The sequence below is a fragment of the Equus przewalskii genome, chromosome 12 (assembly GCF_037783145.1).
Source record: "Equus przewalskii isolate Varuska chromosome 12, EquPr2, whole genome shotgun sequence".
NCBI lineage: Eukaryota > Metazoa > Chordata > Mammalia > Perissodactyla > Equidae > Equus > Equus przewalskii.
Genome location: NC_091842.1, coordinates 39,142,232 through 39,170,084, shown reverse-complemented (window position 1 = coordinate 39,170,084; position 27,853 = coordinate 39,142,232). Strand labels below are relative to the sequence as shown.

Genomic DNA, 27,853 nt, shown 5'->3' with positions numbered 1-27,853 from the left:
TCGTCCACAAAACACATCTTTCCCCAGGTTTTCTAAAGTGTCCTCTTTCTGTCACAATACCTTATTTTTCCCCTTGAATTGCATTTGGAGCCCCAAATTCTCTGTATTGGCAGAGCTGACTTTTCTGTCACACGCGTACAAACCAGCTTATCACACCTTCTATTGGCCAGCAGTATGAACTCTTCTATACCCTAGAGACATAATGAGTGAGCCTTTAAATCATACACCAACTTCCCAGTATAACTCACAAGGCTGAGGCACCCTGACAGCAGGGATCCGGCCGGCCAGCACCTAGCATCAAATGCTCAGCACACAGGAGCCCTCAGCCAGCATCTGCGTGCTCAGTTACAAAGGACACACAATATCAATGTCAATAAGTTACTTGTCCAGCCAAAGATATAAAGTAGTTATCTTAACATTTATTACTACTTTCTTAAAACAGAAACAAAGAACAAAATTCAATAATGGACTCTCTTGAAATGTTACATTGTCCTACTCATCCTTCTCTTGACACCTCTTTTCTGCTGCCTCTTTATCTTCTAGGGGACCAGTCAGGTCTACTTCACTCTCTGGCTACACCTCAGTCTCAGTGACCCTCTGTGCTATGGTTGACGTGAAGAGGAAACAGCGTAACAGAGAATGGGAACTAAACTACGTGAGAGTTTAGATGCCGCTTTGTGTCCACGTTTCCTACCTCCAAGCACGACACTTTCTTCCACAGACGTCTTCTCCTCCCCACCCCACCCCCCTTATTTCTCTCCACAACCCATGTTCGCTATCAAAAAGGTCTACTTTCTTCAATTTTTTTCATAATTTCTTTAGATTTTCTTTGGCATTACTTATAATATAACTCTGACTACTCAAATGCTTCTCTTAAATCTTTCAAAAGCTAAGCACCTTTTTCATCCACCCTGGAAAGATTTACAAAAAGATATTTTAATTCCTAAGTCAACAGATACAAAAAACTGATCCAACAAGGGCAATGCATCCTGAAAATGCTCACTTCTAAAGACGAGGAACCCAAAGAATGGCAGACACTTTCACAGGGTTACTATTCTTAGATGACCTAGAGACCCTTTTAGCCCTCCTTAGTGCATTTATTATTTTTTTATTTATTTTTTTCCTCCCCAAAGCCCCAGTGTATGGTTGTATATCCTAGTTGTAAGTCATTCTATTTCTTCTATGTGAGCCGCCACCACAGCATGGCCACTGACAGCCTGGTGGTGTGGTTCCACAATCGGGAAACGAACCCAGGTAGCCGAAGTGGCGAGTGCTGAACTTTAAGCACTACGCCATCAGACTGGCTGGGTGCACTTATTAACATATTACCAATTAGACACAACAACGCAGAAAGCACAGTCTAGTGTAATGAGAAAAGTACCCAGCCAGGTCTTGATTTGGGTCCAGCTCTGTCCCTTACTACCACTACCTCCCTGTGTGTGCTTCCTCCACTCTTAAATGGAAATGAAAACAGCAACTGCCTCTAGGATCACTGATGAAAGAATTAAACCATACGACGTGAATACAGCACTTAGTCTGGCACCCAGGAAGGGTTCAATAAACATTAGGCATTATTATCACTGTCAAATCCCTATTTTCCAAGGTTGCTATGAGGACTGAGGGACATATGCACATCAAGGACCTGGAACCCCATGCCTAGCACAAGGTTTGTGCTCAATGACCGTCATTTCTCTATGGTAAAGTCCTAACAATCCATGGCAATTCTAGCAGAATTAAAGCTTACTTTGCTTTGAAAATTCTTGAGGATTGTGCAAACAAATAGTGGAACAACTCTCTAACAATGAAGAATTAAAATAAAAATTTTTTAAAAAAGGAAAATCAAAAGAAAAAAAGCACACTTTTATTAGTATTTACGCCATTACAAGTAATTTTTATCTAGGCATTTAAACAAGTTCCCAAAAGATATCTAACCTTTATTTTTTTTTTAACAATGACTATTAGGAGATAATTAAGGCAAATTCCTTCTAAAATCTTCTGTGATTCAGACTTCTTTTATGCAGACACATCACCCCTTAATTAGTACAGACTAATGAGGTTTTAGTTCATTCTGAGTAGTGATCTTATACTGAGCAAAAAGTCTTGCCCTTCCTTGGGACCATTATCTGCTAGTCAGCCAAAGGGGCTTGGCTGGGCAATCCGCCTCCTCCAGGCTTTCCTCCGGTGGGAGGAAGTCCCTACTCTCAGGCCTTTGCTCCGCACAGGGCTGACTGGGCTTGAGACTTAAATAAATGTCTGCTTCCACCACCCAGGATCATAATCTAATTGAGGAAGACAGGCCATGGACATCAAGTCACAAACTGAAACTGATAACACATACATATCGGATTTCACAGCCAAGTGGAATAAGGGAGTGAAGAGAAACAGGAAAGGCTTCAAGTAAGAGGCAAGCTCTGAGCTGTGGTGAGTTTCAAGAAAAGGAACTCCAACATGGCAAGATTCCATCTGTGGGTACGTGAGTTTGTTTCCATGGGACAGATCGCACTAGAATGCTCTAAATGAGGAATGGACTTCCTGGGGAAGATCACTGTTAATGCCACTTAAATACTCGTTCATCATACAAAGCAGAGCATATGATAGAAAAATAGTAAAACTCAAATTCTACCCTCTAGTACAAACATAAGTGTTGTATTCAGGGTTCTAAGACAATTTAATTTATTAAATCCAAATATATAGCTCATTTATGGGACAAATATTCATGTTACAAAAAGATTCATCCAGGGGGACTCTTTTAGATGGAAACCTGCCTAGTAAGTACATTTAAATATTTAAATTCCATGAACTATACAGTTTGAAGCGAGGAGAAGGAAATCCAGATACTGTATTAGATCAAACTAAGTGAAATAAAACTACAGTCTTAGAAACTATCGTGTAAACCAGAAGGGAAATATCTGATTTATAAAAATGCACTTTAAATAATTTTTCAAGAATAAGTTTACCTAGGAAAGGTAAAATCTACTTTGCCTGATAATTTACTGTTAAAATTTGAGCATTTTATTTTTTTCATTACCAAATGTACTTTATGGTTACTCTGCATCAGGTATCAAGAAATCTTGCTTCACTGAATGTTTGCTAATATTTACCTTCCACTTCAGGAACCCAGGAGTCTTGAGTGTTCTGTCACACTGGACCCAAAATCATCAGAGTCCTGGAATGGCAGCCAGCCTCCCATCTTCATTTCACTCACACAGAAGTTCCAGGGAAGTGCCATTCCCAGACAGGTAGGACAATTTTAAGTTTCCTAAATATAGTTTGTGTGCTGCCTCCCTCAGCCCTGAAGGGTGGAGAAAAGCCTTCATGGGACAAAGGTGGAACAGAAGGTGCTGTCACAGCAGCAAGCCACCGCCAGACCAACAGCAAATCACCAGCAGTCCCTAACCAGATGGTCTGGAGCAGAGGGAACAAAAAGAGGTCCACTGTTCCCCACCACGGCTGAGAGGGGCACCAGCACCCAGGTAAGGCATCATAATCAGCTGCCCATGCATCCTGCAAGCCAACTGAAAGCCCTGGAGGAGGAGGAATGTGAAGGCTGAGCTAGGATCCAACCTCTGCAGAAGCAACTCCCGAACCCAGGTGCTAGGCCACCAGGTAAATACAAGGAAGCCAGACACCGAGAGACCAGGTCCCCTGGCCCAAATGCTGGGAGCTGTAGCTGGCAGGTAGCAACACCAAGTCAGGAGAAGAGAGAAAGACCATATTCTGGACTCAGAGGAGTCAGTATACAACATATGGAAGTGTGTGGGCCATATGAGAGCCCACAACAGGAAATGAATGTATTAAGTACAAAAAGTACACCAACATCCAGACAACGGAATATTATTCAGTGCTAAAAGGAGATGAGTTATTAGGCCATGAAAAGACATGGAGGAACCTTAAATGCATATTACTAAGTGAAGCCATCTGAAAAAATTATATATGATTCTGACTATATGACATTCTGGAAAAGGCAAAACCTGGAGACAGTAAAAAGACTGCCCAGAGCTGGAGGGGCGGGGAATGAACAGATGGAGCCCAGCGGATTTTTAGGGCAGTGAAAATACTCTGTACGATATTATAATGATGGATACACGTCAGCATACATTTGTCCAAACACAGAGAATGTACAACACCAAGAGTGGACTCTAAGGTAAACTATGGACTCAGAGTGATTATGATGCGTCCACTGTAAAAGATGTACCACTCTTTGGGGAATCCTGATAATGCGGGAGGGGCAGAGGATATATGGGAAATCTCTGTATCTTCACTTCAATTTTGCTGTGAACCTGAAACTTGCCTAAAAAATAAAGTCTTAAAGGAAAAAAAAGCACACCATAAAATTATAAACTATAAGCGACTGAGAGGCACAAAATGATGGAGAATGACAAGCTGGAGAATAACTTCAGTATTCATCAACTAGACTATAGTAATAAATAACACACACAAAATGTCCAGTGATGTCTATGCTGGGTATAGCGTGCTGCTTTTAAAGCTTTAAGAATCCACCAACACACAAGCTCTTGGTGGACCATTTGACGATATGATCAAAATTACAAACGTGCATTCCTTTTAACCATTCATTCAATTTTAGGAATCTGTCCTATAGACATACACATAACTGTGAGGAGCTGTTTATGAAAGCTCTGTTTGTGAGAGGACAAGATTGGAAACCACCTCAATGCCCATCAGTAGGGAGTAGATTAAATCCACTATGGCACGTCTCAGAGAATGCAATACTAGCGACTACAGACAGAGACAATGAGGAAGCTCTCCACGTGCTGCTATGCACAGGTACACAACAATGTGCACAGTGCACCACCTCAGTAAGAAGAAACAGGCAGGAGGAGGGCTAGGGAGCTAAGAACAGACAGCGTCTGCTTGAATAGAAACCGTGGAGGAGAGCACAATCTACTCACAGCGGTTACCTGCAGGGACTAGGTGGAGGGAGGCTCTCGTTCTACAGCTTTGTGTTCTTCTCTGATTTTTGAACTACGCGAGTGAACCCTTTTAAGTAATTAAAGAAATTGATTTTTTTAAAGGCAGCCCCTGGGGTGTCTGGGCCCAGGAGATTAGCTTTAGCCCAGGTGACAACACCTGGAACGCTTCCAAGTGCTTCCAGATCCAGGAGGAGTGTTTACAGTTTGAGGAGGAAATCTGAAATGGGTTCAATATTAGTTTAAAATATTTTTAGTGTTTAAATGAACTTAAAAGGCAGGAAAAGAAACAGCACTTTAAAGAAGGACTTTTCAAAAGTACTATTTTTTCCCTAAAGGAATGTGACAATCTACATATAACATTTTGTACCCAATGTCGGAGTAAGATAAACGCTGCTTACATCAGGAAAGCTGACATTATTTTGAAATACTCAAAGAAACATTAGTTGGCTGTCGGGTCTTGTAGCTTCCAGCACATCAAGGAAGAAACCTCTAAGAGACGGATTCTGTTAAAATTGGAGCTTCTGACAAAGGAAGTGATGACTGGACATCACACGAAAACACAATCACACTTTCGTATCCTTGGATATCACCTCTAAGTTAATTTACACTTTCTTCAAATCATTCTTGCTAGAGGTCTTAAGGTTTTGCAACAGGAATTAACCAAAACTCCACTTCTCACCATTTAACAGCTTCTTCTAACCACAAACACTAAAGGTGCTTTGCTTTGGATTTGATTTACTTTGCAACTAGTTTTTTGTTATAAAAATGTTTATGTTTTTTAAAGCATTCAGAAAAATATAAAGTGAAAAGCAGAGAGCCCCTCAAACCATCCCTAGTCCCCCAAGCCCAAGAAAAATAATTTCTAGAGATTGCCTTCTGGAAATCTCCTAGGCACACATCAATATATATCTTTTCACCTCTAAAAAGGTTCCAACGATCATTTTTGCTCTTCATCTTGACTTTTTATTTAATGATTCTCACACTTGTCTTACGTCTTTAAGTGCCCATCACTCTCCCTCCCCCAAATCTGCAGAGCAGGGGACTTGGCTACTCCTCTTCTGGAGGACTTCTGGTTACCTTGGTGTTCTGCAACCTCTAGATGAATTAACTAAATTAATGAAAAGGTTTGGAGTTAATGTGAATATTCATAGAAGCCCTATCAGCAAGAGACTGATTTTTACTGTATCTTCTTAGTGTAGAAGTAGGTTGTTAAGCTACAGATGCTAACAAGGCAGGTAATAAAAACCACAGGTTTTAAGACTCTTCCAGAAACTGGGAAACTATAAACAGAAGTTTGGTGTGAAATGGTCGCACAATGTGCAACATGACACAGTAACAAAACCTCTAATATTCTTCAAGATGACATGAAATTAATATTTTAAGACTTCAATTCTTCCCATTTATATAGTATAAACACTAAAATCATTTGTGATATTTAAGTATAGCACTGAAACACGTTACCACTAAAAAAGGATTTTTAGAATGAAGCCTGTTCTTCAAATACTAGTATTTCCAACAGCTCTGAGATATTTATCAGTCCGAAATAAACTTATAACGGAACAACACGTAGAACATGCCACTTTGGGAAGAGAGAATAAGAGGAGAAAGCAGACGTTGACAGGTGCACAGCACACCTCGAGAACGATACACAAGAAACGGCTAACCCCGGCTGCCTGCAGGGAGGGCATCGGTGGCTCAAGAAGCAGACAGGAGAGGGAGGCTTTGCACTAAACATTCTTTTGTGCTTTTTGGAATTTTGAACCCTATGAATATGTTACCCATTCAAAAGAATGAAAAACAAAAAACTTTTTAAAGAAAATTCCTGTTTGTACAAAAATTTCCTAACACCTAAAATAAGAATACCAGTTCTTCTGGTGCTGGCCCTGTGGTTCAATGCGCTACACTTCGGTGGCCCAGGTTCAGTTCCCAGGCATGGACCCACACCACTCGTCAGCAGCCACGCTGTGGCGGCAACCCACGTACAAAATAGAGGAAGACTGGCACAGATGTCAGCTCAGGGTGAATCTTTCACAGCAAAAAAAAAAAAAAAAAGAAAAGAAAAGAACACTAGTTCTGATTCTTAAATTGCTTTTCATGGGGCCTTTCCCACCCCCCCCCCCGCCCGCCCACAAATGGGGTTGAGGGGAGAGAAGGCAGTTGTCAATTCTCCCTGCAGATATGAACTTGGACAGAAAAATACACCTTCGAAAAAGGTGATCTAGACTCCTGGGGAACAAATCACAGTCGCTTCCTCCAATTACCTGAAAACAGTGGGTTTCTAAAATGTTGATTTCTTTTTTTTCCTTTTTCTTCCAAAGCCCCCCAGCACATAGTTGTGTATTTTTAGTTGTGGGTCCTTCTAGTTGTGGCATGTGGGATGCCACCTGAGCATGGCTTGACAAGCAGTGCCATGTCCGGGCCCAGGATTCAAACCAGCGAAACTCTGGGCCACCGAAGCAGAGCGCACAAACCCAACTACTCGGCCATGAGGCCAGCCCCTAACTTTGCATTGTTTCTTAAGCCCTAAAAGGATGATCCAGACTCCCTGGTCTGACACTGGAGGCTTTCCACGACCTTACCTTGCCTTCAGATGTCCAGCTAGACACTTCCACATCCCCACCATAGTTCGTCCTGCATCACACTCCAGTGTCCTTCCTCTATGAAGTTTCCCTGACCCCCCAGCCAGAAGCATCTGGGTCCGGCCCATCCAACACTCATCTCCATTTGCCATTAGACTGGCATTGGTGGGACTGCTGGATTCCTGCCCACACCACTACACTCTGAGTTCCAAGAGGATGGAGCCACCACTGTTATCGCCACAATCTAGCAGCGTCCCACATGTAATAAGCACATATAATTAATTTGAATTATATAAGCATCTAAGTATTTGTTGAACAAAAGAAGAATGAAGTGATAGAGCTGAGACTCGAGCTCAGGCCCACACCACCAGTCTACACCTCTCAGAAGCAAGACCACACGGCTCTAAATGGTAGCTCATTGAACAAAAACCAAAAACAAAACTGGTTTTTGCAAAATCTGTTACGTGCTCAAGAGTTTATACTTCCAGAGCTTCACACCTGCTACTTATGCTGTTCCTATGCCTGGAGTAGTACCCCGCTCCCATCTCCTATTCATCCTCAGGTCGCAGTGCTAACGTCACTTCCCCCAGGAGGCCTTCCAAGACCCTTCAGAACAGACTCTGTCCTGTGCCCCAATCATGCAAAGGACTTCCCTTCCAAGGTGTGAGGTCACACCTGACTACAGTTGTCTCCCAGGAAGGCAGACATGAGACCTGTTGTGCCCTCACTAGATCTCCAGGGCCGACTCTAAAGTGTAACAAATATTTTCTAAATGAACGAATAATCCTCAATCTCAAGCAATGAGTATTTTTGAAAGTGTCTTCCATCTTTAAAAGGTGGTCTTTTTAAAGGAACTTTGTCCTTTAGGTCATAAATACCTTAAAGAAAGACAAATGGGATAATAAAGTGTACTTAGGGCTGTGCTGTACAATACAGTAGCCAATAGTCACATGTGGCTATTTACATTTACATTAATTAAAGTTAATAAAATTTAAATTTTAGTTCCTGAGTCACATTAGTAACAGTGCAAGTGCTCAAGAGCCACAGTGGCTAGTGGCTCCAGCACTGGGCAGTGCTGACCGAGGACATGTTCATCATCACAGGGCGTTCTACTGGACAGTGCTGACCTAGAGATTACCACGAGCACACCAGCACTTCAACCAAAGGAAATGTCCAAACCCACCCTCTCACTGGTGGGAAGGAATCAGTTTTTCCTTAAACTTTCAAAGACTGAGAAAGTCACCAGAGCAAGCTAAAACTCTGAATTCTCGCGATAATTAGAATGATTCCCTCAGAGATTTTTTTAAAGAGTATTCAACTCTGGGCAGCTTGTGCTCTTCAAACAAAAACCAATCCCAATATACTATCAGAGGCACAACCAAAATGACACAGAAGATCTATCAATACTTTATGCCTTTTTGTTACTTTCAACACAAGTTGTTTACTAAATAAAATGTAAATAAGATTTAATGTAAAGATACCCCCAGATTGGGGGGAAATTCTTTGCCCACCATCAGACAATTTTTACTAGCAGAATCATAAATTACCACACGTAAAATATCTAGGAGAATGGAAAAACAGTAAACTCCATTAAAATAACTCCCTATTACAGAATCTGTATGAAGAGAAAACCCCTAAAATACAGTGAGGGGCTGAATCCGTTCCTTTCAAGATCAGTGGGAGCTGAACTAAAGAGAAAATTAAAGTTCGTTGACGTTTCTTTCAACCAATCGCCCTGACTGAAGTGGACAGTGTGATCCCAAGGCCATTTTCTCCCCTAACTCTGTTTCCTAAAATAGAAAGACTATTTTTATAATTTCTCCATACTCACTTTTCCTTTTTCTCTAAGTCCTAAACTAAATCATGTCCTTGTTCTGAAACAATACTAGGAAAACAGTTCAATTACGAGTTCAATTTTCCAATAAAGAACAGTTTTTAACTTCAAACACAGACTGCGTAAAGTGTTGTAGGACTCCCGAATCTCAGCTTCTAACTCGTTCTTTTGCAAGCTGGTACCAAGACTACACCAGCTCTGCTGCTAGAAGGAAACAGGCAGGGGCAGCATCTTCCCACTTACTCAGGGAGAAACTTCCAGGGATCTGGTTCTCAGTCAGACCCCTCACCTACATCATCCCAATACTCACCAGCCTGAGAGGCAGGTGACATCTAATATTCCCCACACAATTAAAAAATCATAGCTGCTGCAACCTGCTACATACCAGGACAAAGCTAATCAAGTGAGAAGAAATAGAAAATTCTAGGGGAAAAAATCCCTTTTAGAGATAAGACCTTCCCCCACCCCCTTCCCCAGCTCAAATGTAAAGTCACTGGCCCAAGTCACAGAACTGATGAGCTGGGTGCCAAGATTCGGCGTCCCATCTGAGCGGAGGCCAGGGCTCCTTCCTTATGACCACAGCGCCCGCCTCCCAGTATAAAAAGCTCTGACATTTCCTTCAACTCTGAGTCATGGTTAGAAGGTTCTACTTTTAATCAGGTGACAAACACTCAAAATATTTTAATCCAAAGGAACTGGGTCAAGCTCTTATAGTCCATAATTGCCAAAGCAAATCCTGATTATTTGATAGATTTCTATAGTTCCTGAGTATCACTCAGTTTGTAATCAAATAACAAAATATGCTTATTTAAATATTGCACAAGCCTCTCTATAGGCTATCGTAAAGAACAGTACCTTATTTTTCTTGCTATTTCATTGGTTATTCTAATTACAAAGTTAAAACACGTATAGGTGCTATTTTGATAGGGAAAATCCAAAAAATTTGGGGGGAAGTGCAAAGAGAAGCTTTTGAATTATGAAAGGAATTTACTTTACAGAACTGTACAACCCCATTAAACAGCTACAACTATTAAGAAACAGACAAGATACAGTAAGGCACAGCATATTACAAAGACTGGCAAATCAAGAGATTTTTAAACAGTATCAGATGGGACACTTAGAAATAGGAAAGTCAGATTTAATCAAGTGAAATTTTTTTCACCGTTAGATTTTACTATTCTTAGCAATGGATCAACTAAACATTTCTGTTGATTAATGGAAATTAAACAAGGGGGGGATGTCACACGGGATGATAGCCACGTTTTTCTAAGGTTTTAAAAGAAAGGAATTCGATTTTTAGACAAAGAGCTCAAAAATAGCCTTGCTTCCCAAATGTAGAACCAGAAAACACCTTGAAGGCAGTTTTTCAAAGACAACAACAGTCATTCTCTATACTAAGAACCAGGAAAAAAAGAGCCACTTATGCTTACTTCTATGCCTTTCACATGTCTGAAGAGCTCTCCCCCAAATCTGAGTGATTCACGTCTCTTCAAGTCAAAGCTCGAGCTGGGCAACCTCTGCTCTGCTCCCGTAGGACCCTGTGCATGGCTCTACTCCAGCACTCCTGTCAGTGCATCAGCCCCTCGCCCCCCATGTAAAGTCGAATGTGTAGATAACCCCCGACAGGCAGTGGCACAACGCCTTACACTTCTTTCCTTTTTTTTTCTGAGGAAGAGTGGCCCTGAGCTAACATCTGTGCCCATCTTCCTCTATTATGTATGTGAGACACCACCACAGCATGGCTTGATGAGCAGTGTAGGTCCATGCCTGGGATCCAAACCTGCAAACCCGGGCCACTGAAGCAGAGAGGGCGAAATTTAACCACTCTGCTACCAAGCCAGATTAAGGCCTTACATTTTTGCATCAATGATTTGCTGCAATGTGAGAATGTTCCTAAAAGCTAACCTTAAGACTGCATTGGGAAAGTTTGGCACCCCTTTCTCGAGTAGCTGTGGACAATGATGCCAGACCCAAGGAGCCCATCAGGCGTGGAAGAGTATGCTGAGGAGGGCTACACCAATAGGAAAAGGCCTCAGAGTGGGCTGAGGGAACAGAAAGCACATGTGCTGAAACCAGAGGGCACTGCCAGAGATCAGAGAGCTTATAAGAGACTGTATGGGACAATCAGAGAGGACTCAGAGGAGAGCCCCAGACCATGATCACACCAACGGAGACAAAACTGCTGTGAGTGGCCCAGCACTCTTCCCAACAATGCAGAAGGCCCGGAAAATCAACAGGCTTCCCTAGTTGCCTGGCTCCTCCCTCCGGCTCAGCAGGAGAGGCCCAGGAGGCACCAGAGTACAGAAGCACGGAGGGCCCACCAGGCTACTCCTGGTGTGTGCTTCTTTCTCTTAGCCAAGGCCCACTCATCCATCCCCATGGCTCGTCTCAGCTTGCTACCCCCCACTCAGACACCCAGCCCTGGGCTTCTGCACACAGGCATTCAGTAAACAGCAGATGAACAAACAAAGGCCTCTTCAGATTGCCCCGATTTGTGCATGTTGGCCCTTGATTGTATTTTGCATTCTTTTCTCAAGTTTTGTCTTAAGTCTTGTCAACAGTTCTAAGCTACTCCAAGGCATCGATCAGAATCCTTTGCACATTGCTACTGCCTAAGGAGTATCTCAGACTGAATTGTAATATACACAGTAATGAAACAGAATCACATATTCACTTGCTGCTTAAGCAGTCCACTAAATAGGCTTCGAAATTAGTAAGAATTTTCAGAACACAAGACATTACTTAAGTTTTTGTAATTTTAAAATTTCACGGCCATTAGGTTTCTCTTAAAAACTACAACTGAAAATGGAGGCAAAAACCAATAGTATTGATTATAGAATTCCTGGCTATATACTCACTGAGTGGGCTACACTACAACAGATCTGCCTGCCCAGTGAGTCTGGACTACAGGGCGCACCCACATTCCCTGGGAAGGGTGGTGCCAGCTGCCACGCACTGAGCATTTACTCCAGATCAGGCACTCTTCACACATCATCTCACTCTACCCTCATAACCACCCTCTGAGATGGGACTTGCTATTATCTCTGTTTTACAGATGAGGAAACTGAGGCTCAGAGAGTTGATATAACATAATGCTAGCGAGAGGGGAAGGGAAACTGCACCCACTCTGCCTGGCTCAAAGCTAGTGCTTTCATGTCCCACATTGTCCATCAACACCACAGCTGGTGCTGCCACCAGCAAGGGCTGCCCAAGCAGCCTTTGAGCGCCCCAAACAGACCCTGGCCCGAGCACTCCTAAGGCCGGCCAGGCTGGTCCCCAGGTGAGAACACATAGGTGCATATCTGTATCTCGAGGGAAAGTGGGATCAGGAAGAACAGACTCTAAGATGTGTGGCAACTAGATTAAAAGCACAATCTTAGGAGAAAAACAATGAGAACTTTGAAGGATATATATTCCGCACATTCATTTATCCATTCCCTCAACTGTCTCCGGAGGGCCTAGTATGTGCCAGGCGCTGCTCCCAGCTATGGGAATATGGCTGTGAAAAGCTCTCACAAGCTCTCATGGAGCTGCTCACCTTCAAGTTTCACAGGAAGGTGTGGATGTCAAGGGCATATGATGACAAAATAAGAAGGAAATGCTGTGTGGGTTACTGGGGCCAATGAAAAGCAAAAGAACAAAATAATCACTTTAATTAACTGAGTTTTTAAAAAAGCTGACATGATTTTAAATTAAGAAGTACGTAAAACTGTTACAGAGGAACAAGAAAGACCAAGAAAGGGGCTCCCATGAGCTCTGAAGTCTTCCCAGACTCTGCTCTCTCACCATGCTACTCACTCGGGCTCAAGGGCTTATCACCCCTGTTCCCCGTGCTTCAGGGTGAGCGGTCAGATCAGCACACAGTAGGTGCTCAGAAAACCTGTGCTACTGCTGTTTGACTGCTCTGTTCCCTAAAGCCTTCAGAGACGGCCCAGGCTGGGGCAACCAGGCAGCCCAGTGTTCCCAAAAGGATCCTCAGAGCATTAGTCCCACATTACATCAGGGTCCCATCCTGCAGCCTAAGGGCCAAATCCCCCGGCTGCTGGGTTTTGTTACAAAAGTCTTACTAGTTTTACTGGCACACAGCCACGCTCATTCTGTGCGTACTGTCCAGGGCTGCTTTCATGCTAAAACAGCAGCACTGAGTAGCTGCAACAGAGACCATATGGCCCGCAAAGCTCAAAATATGTCCTCTGGCCCTTTAGAGAAAAAGTTTGCCAATCCATGTATTACATAAAAAAAGTTGGGGAATAGTGCAAACTATAGTCCTTCTCTCCCAAACTCACAGCCCATCAGCACCCTAAGGCGCTGGAAAGGCCTGAAGTAAAGTTCCTTGGCTGTTCCCAAGCTCATTCGAGCAGAAAACCTTTCTTGAGAAACACCTCTTCCATGCCCCCTAGTTTCTTGGAGTATATTCGAAGTGCTGGGCTGAATAAGATAAACAGGTGGTGTCCTGACTAATGTTACTCCAAAAACTAAACTGGCTTAAAGCAAGCTTTCCTAATTCTCAACAACTCACAATAAGGTACATTTCTTCTTAACAAGCCAAAGCTTACTTTGGCAAAATCATTTTTAACTGTTTTGTCTTCGAATACACTAAAAACACAAAGTCGGCACTTACACAGCCCCAAGTAATCACATACTTTGTCAGACAACTACAGTGGCATAAGTCAGAAGCAGTAAAAACACAGGCTAAGAATCTAAGCATCAGCTTCCAACTAACTGTAGGATTAAGCCTCAGTCCCTTAAAAGTCATTTGCAATTATGTTTGAGAATTACAGAATCAAATTCAACGTTAAACACGAGTGATGCTCAATCTTCTGATCTACTCTGAAGGCATCCTTGGTGGGATTCATACTTACCCACCACCACTCCTGAGGAACTTCCAATGGAGCCACTGCTCCCGCCCCCCTCGCAGTTACTCAAAAAGTCCCTACTTTTCCAACAAGAAAAAGCAAAGTCACGACAAGTCCTAGAAGTCTCTACAAAAACTTACATTTCCTATTTAGTCAGGACTTAGTGAAGAGATGAAATAACTTGACTGGTTCTCAATTATCCACTGTGATGAAGGTGAGAGCACAGTTTAGGCCTCAGATGATACCCCGCTGCGTCAGAACCAGGAGGAAGCGGGGAGCCCCTGCCCTGCTCCCCGCGCGGCTGGTTACAAACTTTCCCAGTAGGGATTTCACCCACTTGCTGGAACTATACTATCGGAACTTGCCAAGTACTGCAGTCTCTGGGTCTATTATTCAAGCAGATCCCATGTTTCCACATGCAGATTTGTAAAACAAATATATAGAATCACTTACTTCAATCATCTAGGTTTGCTTCTGGTTTTGACCCTTTACGCTACTTTGGGGAGACTGTCTCTCTCAAGTGTGGTTCCTCACCCAGAAAAGGCAGGACGGTATCTTCCCTTCTTACCTCACAGGCTGCTGTAAGGACCAAACTGAGGTGATGGGAGAAAAGACCTCTGATGTGTAAAGCTGTGCAAATACAGAAAAGATCACCATTTTGTTGTAAAAGGTATTTGGTTAGTAACTATATTCACCCCAAGCTTTCTTTAAATGTGGTTTTCTGTTGCACTTAAAGAGACTCACGTTATAAAATGTAACCACAACTGCTTAGGGACACTTATACAGCGCAGGATGAAATATACCATTGTTCAACTTTTAGAAGGCAGTCTTTTTTTGGGGGGAGTGGGGGTAGGAAGACTGTCGCTGAGCTAACATCTGTGCCAATCTCCCTCTATTTTATGTGGGATGCCGCCACAGCATTGCTTCATGAGAGGTGCTAAGTCCAAACCAGGGATCCAAACCTGCAAACCCCAGCCAGTGAAGTGCAGCGTGTGAACTTAACCTCTACGCCACTGGGCCGGCCTTCAGAAAGCAGTCTTAAAAAACTTTTTCATAAATAATCTATTTGTTGTATGTAAATGTGGCCTCAATAAAGCAGACCAAAAAAAAGGTCTACTGCTTGCTTGGATATTTATTTCTCCTACACTGTTAAGTCATGAATCCCTGCTGTTGAAAGACACTAATAGGCTGTTTTAATTTAGACATATTAAATAAAGAAATTTCCAAAACACACAGCTAACTATATATTGGTAACACAAAGACCTTCTTACAAAGGGTGCCAAGTAAAGGAAGACTACATTTGTGAGAAAGGGTTTAAGCCTTCAATGTAAAACAAGAAAATGCTACTTCAACAACATCAGATCCCATCACATTCTGGGCCACTCCAAAGCTGAGGCTTGGGTGGGGTATAAAGAACTATTTTTCCTTCTTCCTCTCACTACCTTCCTTTGGGGCGCAGTCCCTATTTCCACATCTCCTCTGCATGCTCTCCTCAGAAGCCTTAACCAAGCTCCCCAGCCTTCAGTGACCTCTCCCGTTGGTCATCAGTGGCCATGGCATTTGGCGTTTATCACTAAGAGGTGCCGCCTTATCTCACTGGGGTATTTTATGCACATCATCCCCCCCCACCCCAGCCATTCTGCAAGTGCCCTACAGGCAGCACCCCAGCTGCTAAGCTCCCCACAGTCAGCTGTCCTGTTCTCCTCTCAGCCCACTGCCAGCCTCCCCAGACTGGTCTAAGTGACACCCATGGCTCCACAGGCCAGTCCCCACAGATGTGCACCGCGTAGTGACAGTTCAAGTCATTCTTGTTTCTCAGGCCAGCAAGGCCTCCTTCTCCCCAAGCCCTCGGCAATTCCCATGCACAGAGCCCCCCTCCCTCAAATGTTATCATATGAGCAGGGAACACACCTTGCTCCACCTGGCCCAATTTTCTCCTGGAAGCCCCAAACACACATATCACTGAAACAAGGTTGAGTCTCTTAAGAACATTATTGCCAGGTCTTTCTCCACTTTCCTATATAAGCAAATGCCTTCACTCCTTTGACTGTATGTAATTTAATCCCTTAGTTCTTTATTTGCTTAATAAACATGCTTAAGATCTCTTAGACTAGTAGTTACTGGAGACAAGGCTGTACCTTGTTAAATGTGCTCAACCACGATCCCTTCCTTGGCCCCCCACACTGACAGACCTTTTCACCAGAACCCCTCCATGATCGTGATGAACGTGTAACCAAGGACAGGGCATAAGTGTGATCGTGAATTTTATTCTGTGGATTATTTAAATCAGAGCTATTAAAAACTGACTTTTTGGTTCCACATTTGGAAAAGTAAAAATTTAATTTACGAGGGTCAAAATTGGAAAGGAAGGGAAAAAAGTGGTCAAGTGTGGAGAATCCTTTCTGACATACACGGTTGTGATTAGCAGAATATTAAGTAAATATCTGATCATCCAATAACGGAACCACCCAAAAGGCCATCCTTTGGGCGTCCTGGAAACAGCTGGATATATAGTGGGACAAGCCTTTTTGTTAAGTCTCGTGTTACCAATTTGTCCCTCTTTACAAAACAAAATCTGCAATAACCTTATTCAACAAGAGCAAACTGCAAAGCCATTCAAAAGTGACCAGTTCAGAGGACAGGCTTCAAAGCTGAACTTGCCTACAATGATCTATGTTTCATTTGATTAAAGACTTTTCACTCAAACATGGTAAGAGTAACAAAGCAAAGGAGATCTGCTCTGCAGCAAAAGGACATTTACATTGTGGTTGTTCCCACATTTCTCACTTCAGGTAAGCTGATTTTACGAAATTAACATCAAACTCAACTCGATCAGTTTTCAAAAAAAGAATATTAGTGACTTTCATATATCATGAGATTTATTTATTCCTCCCCACTGTTTAACAAATTTTAACTAGACAAGAATCTCCTTATGACTGGTTTGTGAAAAACAATTGTTTCTTTCACTTCTACATTAATATCCTAGGAATTGTAGTAAAACTCAAGTCACAAAATTCAAGTTTTGTTTCAACAGGAGAAACAGATTTTTATATCTGTTAGCGTACTCATAGAAGTACGCTAGTGGTCAGTCACAGAAATATTTGCACAAGCTGAACAGCTGTGTCTACTACAAATCTGAAGGCATTGCTGCAGCAATATAATTCAATTTGGGCCCATTCATTAAATTTTCAGATGCTGCTACTGCAAGACCCTACAGGAGAAGTGCAAGCTGCGCTGGAGACTGAACGTTCGCAGCAGCGCACAAGTTTCTATTGCAAAGCAGAGCTCTGAAAGAGGAAATGCAACTCGTTCATGATGAACCAGCCCAGAAGCAGCCAGAACTATTACACGAACAGAAAACTAAAATACTTCTCAGGGAACTGATATGATTACTGATTACCTAAGAAAGTTTTCACGGAAGCCGTTTAATGAGAAAAAGGATGATTTATTCAGTATCCTGCTTAAGTTTTCTTTCTAAAAAACTGCAATTCCTATATTAACATAATTTTTTAGACACCTAGACTGTAAAAGCAACAAAAGCTCAAACGGCAATTGCAGCCCAAATGAATCTGCCTGTTTAACTTTCTTTTAAAGCTACGCACGTGAAATTAAACACACTACATACAGCCCCTTTTATGACAGCTTGCTAACGAAGTCTGGGGTGGTGAAAAACGGAATGACTTAGGTGACCAAACGACAAGGATCCTTCCATTAACTACTGAGCCTTTTCCCAAGGAGAACATTCCAAGAAACTTCTAAGTCGTAACTCACAGGCTGGCTCCTGCTCTGAGCGTCTTCTGGCCGCCGCGCTGTGGATGCGCTACCAATCCAGAAAACACTTCGGGTCCCCTTTTGGCCGCACTCTTTCCTTCTCTAACCATCAAACGTCCCCTCCGCTGTCATCCCTCCAGACGGCCACGCGTGTGTCGACACACGGCGGCAGAGGGAGGCGGACGGGATCGCCACGCTCCACTTTACTTTTCTCCCTGCAAGTGCCACTCGGTCTCCCCAACTGCGGGAAACGCGAGCGCACCGGGCATGTGCCGCCCCACTCGGGCCCCACGACAGTCTGCCCGCAAACTTCCCCCTCTCCGGCGGGGGTCCCGGGAAGGGGCTCCGCACGCCCACCGAGCTCCGGTCTCCGCGGGCACTCCCCTCCGGGGCAGCCGACAGCGACCCCCGGGCCCCCGCCCCCGCCCGGCCCCCTCCTCACCTGTGCTGTCATTCGCCGAGAAGCCGGGCGAGCTGAGTTTGGCTCGTTTGGGGTTGGGCGGTCCGTCCAGCAAGTTCTCGGCCATTTTCACCTGCTCGCGAAAACAGCCCCAAGCGCGGGCGGCGGGGCCGGCGAGGCTCCGGGGCGGGGGTCGGCGCCGGCCCCGGCCGGCTGCGAGGGGAGAGGAGCGAGCGCGAGCCTGGAGCCGCGGGCCGCGAGCGAGCGAGCGAGCGCCGAGGGAGAGGGAGGGCGCAGGGCCGGGTGGGGGAGGCGGCGGCCAAATCTCAGCCACAGCAACAGCGCCCCGCAGCGCTCACCGCCCGCCCCCGGCCGCCGCCGCCGCCGCCGCCGCCGGCCGCGGCCCCCTCATCCCCTGCCCGCCTCCCGAGCGCGACACTCCGCGGCGGGGGCGCCCCGGCGGCCCGGCCGCTCCCCCGGGCCCGGCTGGCAGCGACGGCGCCCGGCCGGGCGGCTCAGGCACTCCCCGGGAACATGGTGCCGCCGCCGCGCCGCCGCCTCGCTCCCCCCCCGCGCCCCACTTAATTAATTCGCTCGCGGCCCGACGACCGGGGGGCTCCGGGCTCCGCTCCCCGCCCGCGGCCCGCCGCCGCCGCCGCCGCGAGGAAAAACAATGCGCGAAGCGGGGGCGCCGCCGCCGCCGCCGCCGCGGCCCCCCCACCCCCCGTTCCGCCGCCGCCGCTGCCGCCGCCGCCGCCGCCGCCGCCGCCGCGGCTCCGGGAGGCCGAGCCGAGAGGCGAGCGGGGCCGCCGGAGCGGGCGCCGAGGGCCGGGCGGAGCGGGCCGGCCGGGCGGAGCGGGGTGCGCGGGCGGTTGTGGGGCCCGGGACCGGCGGGGCCGAGTAGATCGCGCTCGAAGCCCCGGTCGGGTCCGCGACAAGATGGCGGCTGTTGATTCCTCAATTAAAAAAAAAAGAAAGTTTTTTTTCTTCTCTTTCCAGAGCCTGAACGGGGAGGGGGAGGGGGCGGGGCACGCCGGTGCGTCACCCCCCCGCGGCGTCACCACGCACGGCCCCCGCCCCGCCCCCTCCACCTGCGCCGGCCGCGGCGGAAAGAGCCGAGCGCGCTCGGGCGGAAAGGGCCGAAGGCGCGGCCTCGGTGCGTGGGGTGGCGGGGCTGCAGCTCGGCCTGTGGGACCTCGGGCGCCGGGCCCCGCCGCCACTTTTGTTCCCACCGCGACTGGGCTGCTGGGCCCGGCGAGGGCCGTGGGCGGCGGCCTGGCCGCGAGCCGGGCCCTCAAGCGCGGAGTCGGCGCCGGTCTAGCCCGCCCATCGCTCTGGGGCGATTCTGCCCGGTCCCAGCTCCTCACGTCCCTGCCCGCGATGTCGGGGGCGATCCGAGTCAGGCCTGGCCACTTCCCCTCGGCGAAAGCCAGCGATGTGTCGTGGCCTTTGCAGGTCACAGACCGCCCTAGGGTCTCGCTGCGAGCGTGTGCTGATGGGGAAACTGAGGCAGGAAGTGGCAGGGCTGGGAATCGAACTTCCCCTCCTCACATGAAGTGAGGGGGGGCGCGAGACTCCTGAGCACCTCTTCCCCAGCCCGAGGCGACGGGGCCCCCGTCAGACACCCTCCCCTGCACGGGCAGGGGGCGAGCGCTGCCCCCCGGGCAGGGGCGCGGTCGTCTGCGCCAGACCCGGAGGGCCCCTTGCATCCCGGCTGAGGGCCTCGCCGTCCCGCGCCGCTCCCGCCCCGACGCCACCTGGCCCCCAGCAGGTGCCGCAGACAGGTGTGGGTGCGAGGGAGAGCGGCTCCGTGGCCACTGCCCGCGGGACGGTTCCCCAAAACTCTAAGGTGTTCACAGCTCAGTTTGTTATCTGCCCCTGAAAGCGTGCCCGCGCTTCCTCCCCAAGTCCTGAAGTCTTCATCTGAAAGGTGTCACCAGCAAACCCGTTCCCGAGCCAGAAACTTGTGAGCGCGCAGACTCCTTCTTCCCTCCACCACCACGCAGCCAGACTCCTCACGTCCTCCACCCAGGAAACAGCCCTTTCTCCCCATCCCATCTGCCTCGGAGTCGCCCCGCATCGGCCGGGTGGCTCCGGTGGCAGCTTCCCACTTAAGTCTCCCTTGCGCGCCACATTCCTTCCCCGCAGTGCTAGAGTTAACTTCCTGGAAAAAGAGAGAAAGAACTCTGTTTAAAACAAATATCTCCTACACACGGGAAAAAAGGAAAAAAAAAAAAGACTCTCTATATATAGTCTGTTTAAAAAAAAAAACATATGTATAGTCTGTTTAAAATATATATACCAAAAGAGTTATCTTTCTACTTTTTTCTATGTATCTATATTGTTCAAAATCTTGTAATCCCCCCCCCACCGCCACCTGCCCCTTGCATCTGTCCGTTCCACTTTCCATCCCTCACTCCAGCATCACTGTCCCCACACCCACTCAGCCACTTGGAAGTTCTTATCATTCAGACCTTGTTATGCTTTTGCAAATGCTGTTCCCTGTACTAAGAATACATATGCCTGGCAAACTGTAACTTGTCCTCCAAGACGCAGTTCAAATGTCACCTACTCCAGGAAGCCCTCCTAGCCCACTTCAGGACTTCCACAGCATTCTGGGCAGAACTGTGTGAGGGCACACCTCACACTGTCATTTTTTTTTTCAATCCATTCATGTTTTTATTTACCCATCAAATATCCCTTGAGAATCTCCTGAGAGCAGAGATAGAAGAGAAGAAAGAAAGAAAGAAAGAATAAAGAAGGAAATCCCTATGTATTCAACGAGGCCACATCGCAAGCCCTGGAAATCATAAACAGAAGTAGGCAAGAAGCCAGTTTGCACAGGAAGGTGAGAAGTGGATCGAGTCATAGAGCAACATAGGGCTGGCAGCGCCCTGTATCTGAATGTGCTGTGTGTCCCTGTCACCACAAGTCTGTGGGCCCCTTGAGGGCAAGGGCCGTGTCCTAGTCATAGTACAGTGCCCTGCAAGAGTAGGTTTGTAAAATCTGATGAATGAGTAAGTGAATGAACACTGTCAGGTCCCCAAGTCTAGAGGCCTCCAGGCCACTGAGAAGGGTGAGCTCCAGCCTGAGGCAGCTCCAGGCCACTCCCCTGCAGAGGGGACAGTGTGTCAGGTTACCCAGAGACCTCAGCCACGGCCTGCCTTGGAGCACCACCTGGCCCTTGGGTTCCCTCAGTAAATGGTTTACGCAGCCGTGTGCACATGAGTTTGTGCCATCCCCCCATCAGTGGGCAGCTATGGCAGAGGTCATGCCCATTTTACAGAGGGAGAAACTGAGGGGACCCAGTCCAAATGACCCAGGGGTAAATGATCTGGACATGTCAGGGCCAGGCCTGAAACACAAGTCTACAAACGCCAAACCCCATATTCTTTCTGCTCAATCCTAAAACATACCTGCTCTGCAGTCCCTTTTTCTATCTCATTTGTATCATTTTGATCAGTTCCTCTGGTATTTCCTGATATCCGCTTTTCCTTTCCTTTCTAGTTTTTCTCTCCTTGGTCTGACTCTCATCCAAGAACACCGTGTTCAGACATTGGTGGGAGAATAACCAGAAAGGAAGTATGGTTCCTGCCTGCACACCCTTAGCTAGAGATCAGTGTCAACACAGATGAAAGAGACCCAACACTGTTGAGTGCCTTCTGTATGCCAGGACACTCTGCCACACTTGGATCCGTACTTTCTGCAGTCCTGGGAGGAAATATCATTGTCCTCATTTTGTAGATGAGGAAATGAAGCCCAGAGGAGGGCAAGTCGCTCAGCCATTCAGAGGCTCACCTGGGTTGCAAACCTAAGGCCGCCTACTCCTTCAGGTCTCAGAGGCTGTAGGATCAATGAATGCCCGTTTACAGAATGCTCAGGGGCCGAGAGAATGAGGCGAGGAGGGACCAGCTGAGGAGCGAGGGGTAGAGATAAATCAGGAAAAGTTTCCTGAGGAAAGTCCATTTGAATCCATCAACTGGATAAAATGGATTAACGTGTTATATCCACACGATGGAATATTATTCAGCCATGCAGTACATGCTATGACATGGGTGAACCTTAAAAACGTGATGCTCAGTGAAAGAAGACCATCATCAAAGACCGAATATTGTGTGATTCCGTTTCTAGAAAATGTCCAGAAAAAGCAAATCCAGAGACAGAAAGCAGATGAGTGCTTGCCAGGGGGCTGGGCGAAGGGAGGAGATAGTGGATGGTGGCCAAAGGATATAGGGTTTCTATTTGGGGTGATGAAATGTTCTAAATTGCTGCTGCTGATGGTTGCACAACTCTCAACCTACTAAAAGCATCGGAAATCTACACTTTGAATGAGTGAATTGTATGGTGTGTGAATTATATCTCAATACAGCTAGTTTTTAACTTGTTGATTTGGAAAGAAGGAAGAGAGACAAGGAATGACAGAGAGAGGCAGGCACTCGCAGCAGAAGGAAACAAGTCAGGGATCCAGCTGGGAGAGAGACAAAGGGATCTGCTTGGTGGAACCAAGAAGAAGGGTCTGGGGGGTTGGATCTGATGTGACTGGGATTTCCCAACTAGGGGCTGAGGGATGAACTGGCAGGCAGAAAACGGAGACGGAGATTCACAGGCTGACTGAAAAGAGAGGAAATTGAGGGGGGGAGACTTTCCCCCCAAGCTCCAGTGGCACATCCAGCTGCCTCCTACCTCAGACCCCAGTGGATGTTCACACTTAGCAGGCTCCAGACAGAGGCCACAACCTTCTCACCACACCAGCTCCTCCTCACGTGTTCCCCATCCCAGGACCGCCCTGCCTCTCTTCTGTGGGACTCCCATCTCCTCTCTCCTGAACCTTTAATTTCTTATCCCCTCCCCCCAGGGACTCCTTCTCCTCAATAAACAGTCTTCACAGTTAATCCTGGCCCTGCTCATCTCCTCCATTCCCAGCAAGCTGCTTTGCCCAGTTGCCTACACTGGCCCAACTCATTTCCTCTTCTCCAATTCACAGTTTTTATTTTCCTTCATGAAAAATTTCAAACAAATTACAGAAAACAACACATGGATGCTCGTGTCTACATTATTAAAGGAAGCAAGGTTAACGTTTGGCCACGTCGGCTTCAGATCTTTATTTTACTTATTTATTTAAGAAATAATATGTCAGGGGCCGGCCCCGTGGCCAAGTGGTTAAGTTCACGTGCTCCGATTCGGCAGCCCAGGGTTTCACAGGTTCGGATCCTGGGCGCAGACATGGTACCGCTCTTGAGGCTATGCTGAGGCAGCATCCCACATGCACAACCAGAAAGACCACCCACAACTAAAATATACAACTATGTACTGGGGGAACTTGGGGAGAAAAAGCAATAAACGAAAAAAAAAAAAAGAAAAGCAATAGTACATCAGAGATAGAGCTGAAGCCACCTCCCTTTTCCTGCCTCCCTCCCCCAAAGTCACCACTTTCCTGAAGTTGATGTATATTGTTACTACGCAAGAAGTGGATTTTTATTAAGTTGAGCCATATGAAACTGCCAACACTTGACTGTTTTTGTTGCTGTTAGCGCTGTCGATTCCCACTCCTAGCAACCCTGCGTACAGCATATCGAAACCCTGCCCAGACTTATAAAGTCAGGGTGGGTTGCAGGGAAACCACAAGGGATAGGACAGCGACCCAGGGCTAGTGGCAGCTGAGCTGTTACCAGCATGAGGCCCAAAGGGATGTGAAAAGGGAATGCTTGCTAGAACTGGGAGAGCAAGAAATTGTGTGGAGATGGCCATCTTCAGAGGAGTGATCTTTAGCTGCGGGATTCAGCTGGCTGGAGGTGTCCAAATACCCCGACCACTGTCTCCTTCTCTCTGATCTCCTCTCAGGCTGCCGACTGGTGAACCCAAGCCCAGGGGAATGGTAGCCTGTCAAGGTCAGCCTCCGGAGACGTAGGGCGAGGTGGGAAGAGAGATGATCAGCTGAAGGGGTATACGCAAGGAGTCTGGCACACACGGTATGCACGTCCTCAACTGTAGTAGACATCTCCAATTTGTTTTCCAAAACCATTTCATCAGTTTACATGCCCACCAGCAAAGTATTACAATCCATATACCCACATCCTTGCCAACATTGGCTATTTATCAGACTTAACAATTTTTTCCAGTCTTTGGGGATGAAATGGTGTTTCATCGTCATTTTAATATGCAGTTCCCTAATTTCGAATGAGGCTGAGGCGTTTGTTTTGTTTTGTTTTGTTTTGTTTTGTTTTTGGTGAGGAAGATTGACCCTGAGCTAACATCTGTTGCCAATCATCTTCTTTTTGCTTGAGGAAGATTGTTGCTGAGTTAACATCTATGCCAATCTTCCTCTATTTTGTATGTGGGATGCCACCACGGCATGGGTTGATGAGTGGTATGTAGGTCCATGCCTGGGATCCAAGCCCACAAACCCTGGGCCATAGAAGCAGAGCATGCAAACTTAACCACTACACCACCAGGCCAGCCCCAGGGTTGAGTTTTTTATATACTTATTAGTTGTTTGGGGTTTTATATGCTGCTACATATAATGCTGCAAATATGAATTGCCTTATATATCCTTTGCTCACTTGCTATAGGGATGTTCATCTTTCTCTTATTCATTAGTGGGGGTTCTTTTTACATTTTAGATGCTAACCCTCCAAAAATAAAAGAGATTGAAGATCTTTTCTCCTGCCTGTGCCTTATCTTTGCACTTTTAGTGTCTTTTGTTATAAAGAAGTTTTAAATTTTTGCCTCTTCAAATTAACTAGTCTTGCCCTTCATGGTGTGTATTTGTGGCTTAAGATATCTTTTCCTACCCTGAAGTCATCAAGATAGTCTCCTATGATTTTCTTCTAACAAGTTTACAGTGTTGCATTTTCACATTTTGGTTTGTGTGTGGTTTGAGGTAGGGATCTACTATTTCTCTACAGATAGTCAGTTTTATTTATAGAATGCTCCATCTTTTCCTCTTTGATTTATAATGTCAACTCTTATTCCAAGCTCCTCTTTATTCTATTCAGTAGATCTATTTGTGTTTCTCTGCACCAGTATCACAATGTTTCAAATGTTTTAAATTTAGAGTAACTCCTGATATCTGGTAAGGAGAGTGCCACCACCCTTCTTCGCTTTCAAATTTGTCTTCACTATTTTGGTCCTTTACTCTTCCATATGAATTTTAGGGTCAGTTTGTCAAGGACCATGAAAAAAAATTGAAATTTTTATTGAAATTGTATTGGATTCATAGATTAATTTGAGAAGAAGTGCCTTTTAAAAATAGTAAGTCTTCCTACCAATTAGCAGGCAAAACTGAGGACAGAGGCACGTCACCCAGCACTATGGCATGTAATCCACAAAATCCAAACTCTGGGAAGTTCGGTAGGAAACATAACTTGGCTTTCTTTAACAAGTAAATTTCACAGAAAAAAACATATAGCAGATGAAGAGAGAATCTACAGATTAAGAGCCTTAAAAAACATTAGAACCAATTGCATGTGGATGCTGTATGGACCCTGATTCCAACAAATTAAAATCATGAGACCATTGGAAATTGAAACACTGGTATGGAATGATACTAAGAAATTATATTAATTTTATTAGGTGTGATAATGATATTGTGATTATATATTTTTAAATAGCCCTTGTATTTCAGCATAGGCTGAAATATTTACAGACAGGATGACATGATGCTTAGGAGGAGTAGATGGGGAAACAGATGAAATAAGATTGGCCAGGAATTGATAGTTATTGAACTTGAGTGATGAGCACGTGAGGATTCATTATATGATCCTGCATACTTTTGTGTATTTTGAAATTTTCCATAATAAAAATCTTAGCTTCTAAAATACTGAAATATCGAGACTTTCCATTGACAAACATGAAATACCTGTTCATTTATTTAAATTTTCTGTCTGGCAATAAAGTTTTATAACTTTTTCTATAAAGTCCTACACATCTTTGGCTGATCCAGCAAATTTACTAAACTCTCTTATTAGTTCTAATAACGCTAATAATTTTTCTCTAGAATCTCTTGGATTTTCTGTGTAGCCCATTGGATCATATGTGAAAAAAGAAAAGAAAACAATGAAATTTTGTTTCTCCTGTCCAACACCCATAGCTTCCATCTCTTTGTCTTGTTATAAACCGCTGGCTAGAACCTCCAGAATAATATTGGATACAGCAGTGTTAGATGCATCTAGTCCTTGTTACTGACTTGAGTAAGAATGACGGCTTTTGAGAGTTTATACATTCATTCCACCAATATTCACTGAGCACCTGATATGTGCCAGGCACTGTCCTGTGATCTTGGGATACAACAGTGAATAAAATGAAGGTCCCTGCCCTCACAGACCTTCCGTTGTAGGAGGCAAAGGGAGAGGATGAAGGTAATTAATGGGTAAATCTAGAATATATGTGAGAAGGGGGTATGTCCTGTGCAGAAAAGAAATAGAGGAGGTTATGGAGGCTCCGGAGCGTCTGTGTGGAGACAGGGGCAATTTTAGATGAGGTGATGGAGTCAGGCCTCACTGAGAAAATGATGTTGGAGCAAAGATTTGAAGGAGGAAAGGAGTGAGTGTGTGAATATGTGGTGAAGAGCTCTCGAGCCCCAGGGCACAGTCAGCTTACAGCCCTGCTGCAGGACTGCCCGTGGCTGTTTGAAGAGGAGAAAGGAGGCAGGTGAGGCTGGAGTGGCTGGGGCGGGCTGAGGTAGAAGGAGGTGAGATTACAGAGGAAACAGAAGAGGGTGGGAGCCAAGGGCGGAGGTGTTGACTCCATTCTTGCATCTCCTCCTATTTTTTATTTATTTATTTTTTTTAGCTCATTCTGTATAGCATCCAGACTTCAACAATGCTTAGACCCTCTGGGGACCTTCAGTCCTTGAATACTGTCCCTTTCCATGTTCCTCACTCCCTTAGACTCCTCTTTTCCCTTCCTACGCAGCTTAAATTCCATGGTCAACTGTCACCAACACAGCCCTGCACACACGCTCTCTTTTCCCCGCTCATATTCCTGTACTTGTCTGGCAAAACCGTCACCCAGGTTAAACACAACTCTCTGCCTAGGCTTCATTTGCACCCTAGAGTTGAACGTGGCTGGAAAAAAGCATGTGGCCCCACTGCCGGGTGTCACTTTAATTAATGATCACAAATCTCAAATGGGTCCTCACTGCTGCCGGCCAATCATACCGTACTTCCACAGTCGTTGGCTCTCCCGCTTTCCCCCGTCGAGAAACTCCAGCACCTCCTTCCCCATCCTCACTCTCACGATGACTTCTTCCTACTTTGCTGAGAAATTGAACCAATCCCCAGAGAACTTCTACACACTCCCCAAAACACATCCACCCATGAATTTGCATGGGGGCCCGCATAGCTGAGTGCGGTCTTGCTGGGGACCAATCCTTCTACCTCTGGACTCGGGGATCCACCTTCCTCTTTGCCTGTCCATGCACAGAGCTCCAGAAACCCTGTGACCTATGTCATCGATCTCCGCCTCCACTGGATCATCCCCTT

At 45.9% G+C, this 27,853-nt stretch overlaps 1 protein-coding gene across 2 annotated transcripts in view; it reads right to left on the bottom strand.

Moving 5' to 3' along the window:
* CREBBP (CREB binding protein) overlaps positions 1-18,754 on the bottom strand; it is a 131,028-nt gene extending 112,274 nt beyond the window's left edge. The window contains exon 1 of one of the 2 annotated variants that reach the window (XM_070568614.1): positions 18,414-18,754. In XM_070568614.1, coding sequence (XP_070424715.1) covers positions 18,414-18,498 — 85 coding nt within the window. In that variant the 5' untranslated portion in view covers positions 18,499-18,754. The remainder of the gene's footprint in view (positions 1-18,413) is intronic. The other variant, XM_070568615.1, reaches the window with a different exon arrangement.
* Between the last annotated feature and the right edge of the window lie 9,099 nt (positions 18,755-27,853).